This window comes from Ursus americanus, chromosome 1, assembly GCF_024610735.1.
Source record: "Ursus americanus isolate L20-20 chromosome 1, mUrsAme1.1.p, whole genome shotgun sequence".
NCBI classification, from domain to species: Eukaryota; Metazoa; Chordata; class Mammalia; order Carnivora; family Ursidae; genus Ursus; species Ursus americanus.
Window position 1 is genome coordinate 74263449 of NC_142127.1, and position 10239 is coordinate 74273687.

Consider the following 10239-nt stretch of genomic DNA (forward strand, 5'->3'; position numbering starts at 1 on the left):
AAGCTTGCTCCAAACAAGAGAGGAAAGGTATTTTTCATTACTTTCCCTAAATTTATATTTCTTTGGTAACCTATCATCTCTTCCAGATTGCAAAAGCCTTTGAAGAATCCATCAGTCTCTCAACTACTGGATATTTCAAGTAAAGGACATTTTTACTTTGGGTTAGATTACAGCTGGGCAGAGATGGTGTGCACTCATCAGTCTGAACAGATGCCCGGAGAGCCCGGGAGCTCTGCCGGGTCCCCACTGTCACCCTCAGGCCTGGGTCATGGTGGGGAGGCCTAGGGACTCCACCAGGAGGGACCCGCAGCTATTTACACACACTCGGACCCAGTCCAGTAACTGCCCTCCGGAGGGTAGGGGTCAGACATCAGTGGGGCTTCTCCCCGCGTCTGCGCTGCAACTACTACGATTCTGATCACACACACCCCTTGCCGAAGAAGGGGAGGGAGGACGGCAGCCATGGGGAGGGTGCTCCGTTCATCTCCAGGCCCCACAGTACAGTGAGCGATGAGACCACCACTGGGGAAAGGGCCCTTCCTTTTCACTGCTGGTTTCTCTTCTCAGAGGCTACCAGACGTATATGGACTGGGAGAAGGAGAAAGGTGACCCCTATCCATATTATGTTTATGGAGCATCCTGTTCTGAGGTTGAAGTTGACTGTCTGACTGGGGCTCATAAGGTAAAGAGCAACATTTGTGTTCACCATCTGCGTAGTGTAAACACAAACATTGACGTGTTTTCCGTGTTGTTCATGACAATCAACTTGGTCCTCCAGCTGGAAGAACCAGGGACAGATATATAATTTTAGTAAAGATCTATTTTAAATAAATCATATTTTCCACTATATATTTTCTCTTGTAACAGCTCCTTAGAACTGACATCTTCATGGATGCTGCTTTCAGCATAAACCCAGCCCTGGACATTGGACAGGTGCGTAATACCAGGACCCTCTGACCACAGGAACTTTTGGTCAGTTCCATTCAGAAAAGTATTTCCCAGAATCCTCCAAATGTTGTTTATACCTGGTGCAAGTACTCGGCAATATATATTATATATTTTACACACGCACACACACACACAAATAGATAAAATATTGGACAAAAATTCAAGAAAAAGTTAACAATCATTGTCTCTGTATGGCAGGAATATGTGTGGCTTATCCTGCTTTATAATTCTCCGTGCCTTCTAATTTTTTTTCATGAAAATTAATATGTTCATAATGAGGGAACACTATATAAATACAAAATAATGAAGTTACATTAGGATTCATATTAAATTTAAACAGACTGCAATTTAAGGAAATATGAAAGAAAAAGATAAACATAATTTTTAGCCTCCTGCAGAATTTAATTCTGATTTTGATCTCACAAACAATAAAATTAATGCACCGAAAGTCTTTTTAAACTTTGAGTTAAAATATTTCCAGCTGTTGGTGTAGCTTTGCTTTTTTCTAGTCTTGTTACTGAAGGTGGAGCCAGTGGAGGGGCCACATGAGCCCACCCAGACCTACTAACCACCCCCCAGGTGAGGCAGGGCAGCTGGTCCCTGGGGTCCACCTGAGTAGCATGCTGGAGCAGTGGAGAAGCTTGGCATCACACCTGACAGACCCATGGTACTTTCGACTGCCAACAGCTTCCCAGCACCCTAAGAGATTGGTTTATCTGGGTTAGCCATTGGGCTTTATAAGGAACAATTTTATTGATCCCTCTGTGCTTCTCAAAATGTGGTTCTCAGACTCTGCAACAGAAGTATTTATAAGTGTTTATTGGAAACATGGATTCCTGAACCCAGGAATTCAGTCCAGGCTTAAACTTGTTCCATCTTAACTTTGCTGGGCTGAGACAGAAACTGGCACGTTTAGCCTGCACCTGAAATTCATCTTAAGCCTGTAAAGTTTGAGAACCACAGCTCACCCAGTCCTCGCCTCCCCTTCCCTTTCCTATCCCTCCTCCCAGCTCCTTTCTGCCTCTTTATTGTTTAAGCAAAGGCAGAAAGGGAGATGCCATGATCCAGAAAACCCTACATTTGTCTCATTGGAAAAGGAAAGAAAACTAGAAGTATGTTAGACTTGATCTCTTGACCTCGATCTTTTCCTTTAGGGATAAGCATTTGGAAGTATCCAAATACAGAATTCAGATTTGTATACCTTATTCCTTAATTTTACATTTCCAATAAAATGCAAACTGTGACTCTCCCTCAATTCTTTAACCTCCAGGCAGACAACCCTTAAACCTATTCCCTAGGGCATATTAGTTTGTAAATAGAACTCATCATGACTTTTAATAAAAAATATTTAATTTAATAAAAGTTTTTTCAATCCCATCTTGTTTAACATTATCTACTCTACATGGTAATTTATAAAGGGAAGTAAAGAAATCCAGATATTATAATAACCTACAGTGTTCCATTTATTCTAGTTCATGTTCCTTTAATGTTAGCTTCTTTTTCATCTAATTCAACAGACATTTATTAAGAACCTATGTACCAGGCCCCGTGCTAGTAACAGAAAACAAGAAGGCCAAGGCCTCAAAATGCTCATAAACATGAGAAAGAGCAAGATGGAATATGTGAACAAGGAAAATACCCTCCGAGAGCCACCATGATGGGGGAATGTGTTCAAGAAACTACTGGAGGAAGTAGTTTCTAAATCCACCCAGGAGGTGGTAGGAGGATCCAAAAGGCTCCAAATAGGCAGGAACTTGAAGAATAAATAGGAATTCTCCAGGGGGACAACCTGAGGTAGGGAGCAGTGAAGAGAGTCAGGAGAAACTGCAATACAAAGACTTGAAGGTCTGAATGAAATCTGGTGGGCTTGAGAATTACCCGGAACTTGTCAAGTGTCTGGTACCTGGCAAGTGGGTCACCTGGGCAAGAAGACCTAGGGATGAGGCCAGGCAGGATGGCAAGCACCAGACCCTGCAGGACCCTTTGTAAGTCCACCCCAGGCTGTCAAGAATGACTCATTACAGTTCGGAGCACCATTTTCAGTCACATTGGAATATTTATTCAATCAATATCATATACTTACGAACTGCGAAATTCTTGCCTGTAGATTGAAGGAGCATTTATCCAAGGCATGGGATTCTATACCATAGAGGAACTGAAATATTCCCCAGAAGGTGTGCTCTACTCTAGAAGTCCAGATGACTACAAAATCCCAACTGTCACTGAGATACCAGAAGAGTTCTATGTCACTTTGGTGCGTTCCCAAAATCCCACAGCCATCTATTCCTCCAAGGTAAGAACGCAAGACCTCTATATTAGTTTGTAGGGCTACCATAACAAAGTACCACACACTACGTGGCCTAAACAACAGGGATATATTTTCTCACAGTTCTGGAGGCTAGGAGTCCGAGATCAAGGTTTGATTTCTTCCAAGGCCTCTCTTTGGCTTGCAGATGGCCGCCTTCTCACCATGTCCTCCCATGGCCATCCCCTCTGTGTGCACGTCTGATGTCTCTCTCTGTATGTCCTAATTTCCTTTTCTTATAAAGACACCAATCATATTGGATTAGGGCCCACCCTAAAGACCTCATTTTAATTTAACTTCACCTCTTTAAAGACCTTATCTCCAAATATGGTCACAGTCTGAAGTAGGGGGTTAGGACTTCAGCATATGAATTTTGAGGGAGCATAGTTCAGTCTATTACAACCTACTCTTTCAAGAAATAATGAAAGAGTCCCCTGAGTTTGTTTACTCCTTTGAATTAAAAATCCCAACAGGAAAGGGGAAAAGAAAAGCAAATTCATGGCAGAGTGGTGCTCACTGACTTCAGAAGACTGAGTAGACTCTTCACTCATGAGAGAGATCATGAAACAAATTTAATCAAACAAGAAAGGTCAAGGAAGAGTCAAACATCTTGGGTCGTTAGGCTAAGTGCCATCATGAGATAAAACTGAAATTGTAAGCAAATTTCACCAGCCCAGAACTTTCTTTTCTGCACCCTTCTCAAATGTCCTCCAGACTCAATTCTTTCTTGTTTATCTGCCTCTCTCCACACCTCCCCAAATTGGAATAGTCTTTCAAACAAGTTTCTCACTATTTGCTCTGAGCTGTTAATAGCTGCTGATATAAGAGGTATTGACCCTATGTTCCCTGGAGCATATGGACTCTAATTGGCTCTTAAAGACCTATGGTGAGGTTCTTGAACACAAGTGCACAAAAAAACCACAACTTCCCCCAATTTAAGTTCTATTCTGAGCCCACATCTGGCCAGACAGATGGCAGGCTAACCTTAGATTTTTCAGGAAATTGCCTCTCCTTCTTAAAAGTAGGTCGAGATCGGGAGGAAAGCGGGACTTCCTGTCTGAATGGCCTCTATCTCTACGTCTGCACCAGGACCATCTCTAAAGACCATCCTGACACAGGGTACAATCCTGTCTTTTAGGGTCTAGCCACATCCCTGCCAGTGTGCTCCAGATAGGACGTTTCTGCTCCCCTCCTCCTCTTCAGAGGAAACCCCTCCTTCTACCAGCTCTACCTCTCCTTCTACATTTGCTTTAGAGTAAAAATCAAAGCCAGCGATAAGCTTTATTTGCTTAGAGATAAAGGCCAATTCTCCACTAAGGCCCTAACCACAGACCACAGACCAGATTACTTTGAAGAAAGAAAGAAGAAAAATCAGCACAAAGATGCATTGGTGAATCATTCAAAATATGATGCCACTACACTATTAATTCAGAAACATCCAGCACACACCAGGGAAGATAGCACACATGCAACTTCAACAATTCACTCTTTAGAGTCAACCACCTCACTGTCTTTCAGCCTCAGCTACAACGATTGTGGTGGTTTTGTTTGGGTTTTGAGTTAAACAAAAATGGTCTGGAGCCCAAAGTGGAATATTCTAGAGGGCACCAAGGGCCTTGGTTTTTAGGACTTTACCTGAGCAGAGGAGCAGGAGGTTTTAGCTGCCCCACTATCCTGATGTCCTGGGGCATTTTCATGAGCTACTTTGAGGAGGACCCCACACACAAATCAGCATGGGGGGAATTCGGTTCTGGCAATTCAGACATACTCCAGTCTAATGATTATACAGCCAGAAGAGGTGAGTGAGTGTGTGTGTGTGTGTGTGTGTGTGTGTGTGTGTATACACAAATTAGTCCTAACAGAACCATGCATTTCTGACAGACTTTTACCCTCCTCTCAGGGGTTGGGTGAGGCTGGAATGTTCTTGGGATCCTCCGTGTTGTTCGCCATATTTGATGCAGTGACTGCTGCCCGCAAAGAGAGGGGGCTGACCAAGACCTTCACCCTGAATAGCCCAGCAACTCCTGAGTTTATTAGGATGACTTGTATGGATCAGTTTACTGACATGGTAAGGGTGGTGAGGAGAGGTCTCTGTGGTAATCACCACTTACGTGGACTTTCAGGTTCTTGGTATGGATTTGGTAACCATGACAAAATCCCAGGGCAGGTTCATCTTTTCCAGTGAAAATTCTCACTCTGCCTCTACCTGCTACTACCTATATACTTTAAAGCAACTGCAAAGTGAGTGGACCTCTTCAAATGATGGCTTGTTTCAGACCCCAAAGAAAAGCTGACTCAATTGAGCCAGTGCTAGTAGCAAATCCACGTGGTAGCTAACTTCACCTTAATAACTAAATTAGATGAAATAGATATCTGATCTGGTCAATTATTCAGAAAGTATTTGTTAAGAAAACTAGTAAAAATAATTTAAATTAAAATATCAAAGTCGCTGGGCACTCTTTGATATGCCTTGTAATGACACACTAATAGAACACAGTTTCATTTTCCAGCTGCTGAAAATATGTCTAGAACCAACATAAGAAACTATTCCTATATTGAACTGCTTACTGCAGCCCTAACTGAAGGTCTAGTATAAAGTTAGATTTCACTTTATGCTTTTGAAAGTAACAGGGCTTCTGAATAAGATGCATCTTATCCCAAACATAAGAAGTTTATGAGGATAAAGAGATTTATGACTCAAGGATTGAAAGGAATAGGAAAACTATATATTTTTGATAAGAATAAAATGGACATTGGCTTGTTCTTTTTAAAAAAAAATAATTTTTCTTCTGAATTACAAGTTTTTCATATATAACATTTTATTAATTATCTTCCCTCTTGATTTCTTTTTTAGATTCCTAGAGATGATCCTTCAACATTTACACCTTGGTCCATCCATGTGTCTTAATCCTATGTTTCTCTTAGAAGGTGAAAGAATACATGATTGACCTTAAAATTTTCAAACCAAAGCGAAGTATAGATTGGCTCCTGATTGTCAAGGATAATTTTAGTATCTTTTAGTTATTCTCCGTGGTTTAGGTTGCTGCATGGTTATGTTTTAGGACATAAGTTTACACCAAAAGATATAATGAAGCTTAGAATCAAAAATTCTTCTTTTCATTTGCATTATCCTGAAGATCTACAACATCATGATTTTGAAACATGGTAGAGTTTTCATTACCTATTATCTTCAACAACTCCAGAAACTGCTCATGCTTTGTTCTTCAGAACTCTGATCACCCCTAAAATCATCCACCCCAAAACTCTCAGGATTGGATCCCCAAAGTCAGTGGTGTGATGGTGATAACCAGCTCACCTTGAAAAATCCATGATTGATAGTGTTTGCCAATTTCTGTGGTGTAAACACACCCACCTTGGCCAATTCTAAACCACTAACAATGAGGTCTCTGAACATGGGGTTGGAAGAAATGTACATAATTGGCTCTGGTGATCTCCAGTACTGAAAGCCCACCACGATCCTCAGGTTCCTGCCACTCCCACGTGGCCTGTTTAGATGAGGCTTAGGGGTGTAAACCATCCCAAGCCTCCAACTGGTCCTCATCTGCCATGAGCTATGCTCATGGTACAGTGTCTTCCTCTCCTGGGAAACCACATAGAGTAAAACAATGATCTCAAATCATTCTGCAGTCCCTTGATTTCGCTTAGTATCCAAAAGATGAAATCAGCACCACCTTCCTTTTGTCATTTCAGAGGAGCAGAGAAATCCTGAGGGTTGGTTTGTTTGTTTGATTGATTTTTCAGTTATTTCTTAGCTATTTTGCATTGCATTTTCCTGAGGAAATGCAGGGTTATGCCAAAGGAGATGTTCAGTCCCTATGAGGTTTGAAACAAAATAAACAAATTAAATCACTTGTCGGGATCTGTATACCAGATATTAAAGCTCTGCACTTATTAATAGTAATTTTGTGTGTGAATGACTGTTCTTGTGTGTTTGAGACCAGATTGGAAGAATAGAAGGCTGGCAGTAGAAAAGAAAGGCCTCTTTCCAAAGAAAATTCTCGTCCGTCAGTCAGTGTCTCTTATTCTAAGAGAAGTGTGTGTATATGTGTGTGTGCGCGCACATGTGTGTGTACATATATTTTTAAATGTCTATTTGAATTCACCCAATAATTTAGTTTGCCTGGAACCCAACCCACACAAGCTGTGCCAGACAGAACAGCAAAAATAGGATCACTGGTATATTTTTCTTTTTTTTTTTTTTAAGATTTTATTTATTTATTTTGACAGAGAGACAGCCAGCAAGAGAGGGAACACAGCAGGGGAGTGGGAAAGGAAGAAGCGGGCTCGCAGCGGAGGAGCCCGATGTGGGACTCGATCCCGGAATGCCGGGATGACGCCCTGAGCCGAAGGCAGACACTTAATGACTGCACTACCCAGGCGCCCCACTGGTATATTTTTCTAGTAGTAAAATAGGAAGACACATTTATCACAGACACAAATTAATTTAAAAAGTATTGTACTTCACAGACCATATGGTCAAAGCCTCTGAAAACGCAGAAATTGAATTTTTGCAAAATAAGTCTGATCACTTCAGCAGTAGTTAATTAACTTGAAGAACTGGGGTTTGGGATGAAGTATTTACAAAAATAGTACATCTTATAGGATAGCAGATACCAAATTCTAATGCCCTTAAAATTTGACAATTTTTAGTATCTATTATATTAAAACTTAATCCATAGTACTAATTTAGATAAGTATCTTAAAATTTAATTATTGACTGTCTAATTTTAAATTGTTATTACAGTGATAGTTGCACAGAAGTGTAGGATACGATCTTTCTAACCAGTGATAAATGATCAAGAGCCCTTCAATGATTAAAACACACGATCATTATTAACTTTGGGCCAAACTGCCATTGCTTGTTACTTAGAAACCCACCATGGCTATTGCTTAATTGTGGGTTCAATAAAAGTTCATCAGAAGAGAAGTAACATGTGGCAGGTCTACACGCTGTGTCCTCCTTGCTCCGTTCAACCTGCGAGGCCAAGGACGTCTTACTTCTCCTGGACCAAAAGTTGATGACAGACCTGTCTTGTTCCATCTTACAAAAACACTGGGCAGGGGCGCCTGGGTGGCACAGCGGTTAAAGCGTCTGCCTTCGGCTCAGGGCGTGATCCCGGTGTTACGGGATCGAGCCCCACGTCAGGCTCCTCCACTATGAGCCTGCTTCTTCCTCTCCCACTCCCCCTGCTTGTGTTCCCTCTCTCGCTGGCTGTCTCTATCTCTGTCGAATAAAATAAATAAAATCTTTAAAAAAAAAAAACAAAACACTGGGCAAATGGAGCTGAGTGAACAGTAGTGGGGAGGGATTTGATTTCTGTTCAGTGTCTTGAACCTGTAGACACTCACATGCACTTGGGTTTTAGAAATGGGATTGGTCAAAAAGAGGGCTGGGACAGGAGAGCTGGGACATCTACGTTGTTTCTTGAGAGGAAAAAACCTTTAAATCCTCTGCACTTGATGCTTTCAATGGTGGAAACTGGCCAAGTTCCTCACAGTCTCAGAACACGTGGAATCACAGGCTAAGTTTTCTGGAAGCAGATGCTGAGACAGAGTATGGGGAGCAGGATGTTTTTCAGGGAATTGATACTTGAGACAGGAAGGTTGGAGAAGAAGAATCGGGCAGAGGGAGAAGTCAAGCAAGACCCTGGAGGCCTCAGGAACTCAGCATGGAGCCTTGAAGCAAGCACTGCTCCCATGACTTGTCCCCCTTAGGCTGAAATGGACAGGCTGTGTCATGGGCAGGGCTGCCCCAGGAAGGACACGGCCTTGAGGAAGGAGGCTCTCTGCCCCTGAGGCAGACCCTGAGGGAGCTCCCTTCTCTTTGCTGTATGGGATGCTGCCCAATTCATGAATTGTTGCATCAAGCCAATTAGATCTTTACATTTACTCAGTTGAATTTTCTTTTTAACAGTATCATGTATCAAATACATAATATAAAGCATCTTAAACTATGGTTTCCATTTTTTTGTTGTTTTTGCTAGTTTGTTCAGGGATGAGTAATTGCATTTCTTCTCTTAATTTTGAGGTTCTACTATACCATTAGTTATACATTTCCATTTACTTTAAGAAACAAACACATATTTCTCTACTGCTATTTGAAAACAAGCTACCAAATGTTTCCCCCATGAAAAGTTGCTCTCCCGGCCTCCTGCTCTATCTCCATATTTCCACCCTTTGTCCCAGTGAAATAATACTTTTGTAGCTTTTACTTTCCCCTCTCCTAGTAAACCCCAACCCTTAAGTTGTTGGGGCTGTGGTCTGTTTTAGTTCCAGACTATTAACTGAATTTCCTTTATTATAGGACTCGTTAGCATTTATATTACACTTTCCCTAATAGCCTGCCCTATCCACTTAGACTTCCTCTCCCCTTTCCCTTTCCATCCGAATTACTTTATTGTTTGATCCTTTTCCTCAGATGGGGTGGTCTTTATCCGGGAGGAAGAGGATATTTTGCTCCACCTACGTGGTCCCCATTGCCTTTCTTTCCTCTCAGAAACCGGCAACTGCTAGTCTCCTGCCCTCTAGCGGCCACTGCGGCAGCCAGAAGTTTGATGCCAGGAAGCAGGTACTCACCAGACCCAGAATCTGCAGGTGCTTTGATCTGGAGATAAGACCTGGGAAGGGAAGGGAAGGAACCTCATAGTCAAAACGGTTGAGACTAGAGGGTCTGAATCTAGGTGTTTAATGACCAACCCAAGGGTCCTAAAAGTGCCCTATTATTGGTCCCCTTGCCTGTGTTCTGCCTTTGGGTTTTGAAGAGCTCACCACAGAAGGCAACACCTTAGGGACACTGAAGTCATGGCCAGTACTTTTCCATTTACATCTGTGAGCAGGAGTTGTTGCAGGTTTTTTCCAGAAATAGGTTTGTTTGGATTGTTGGGGAGGGAAGTGTCACATCCAATATTAATTCTTCCATTGGGTAACAGGGACTTTTTGATGTACCTTTTTTTATAACAAACATA

General features: G+C 41.9%; 1 protein-coding gene across 1 annotated transcript in view; it reads left to right on the top strand.

Moving 5' to 3' along the window:
• Window positions 1-7441, top strand: part of LOC123798186 (aldehyde oxidase 4-like) — a 56768-nt gene extending 49327 nt beyond the window's left edge. The window contains exons 30-35 of the mRNA XM_045806435.2: window positions 87-139; window positions 568-682; window positions 868-933; window positions 3056-3241; window positions 5154-5321; window positions 6108-7441. Coding sequence (XP_045662391.2) covers window positions 87-139; window positions 568-682; window positions 868-933; window positions 3056-3241; window positions 5154-5321; window positions 6108-6161 — 642 coding nt within the window. The 3' untranslated portion in view covers window positions 6162-7441. The remainder of the gene's footprint in view (window positions 1-86; window positions 140-567; window positions 683-867; window positions 934-3055; window positions 3242-5153; window positions 5322-6107) is intronic.
• The last annotated feature ends 2798 nt before the right edge of the window (window positions 7442-10239 follow it).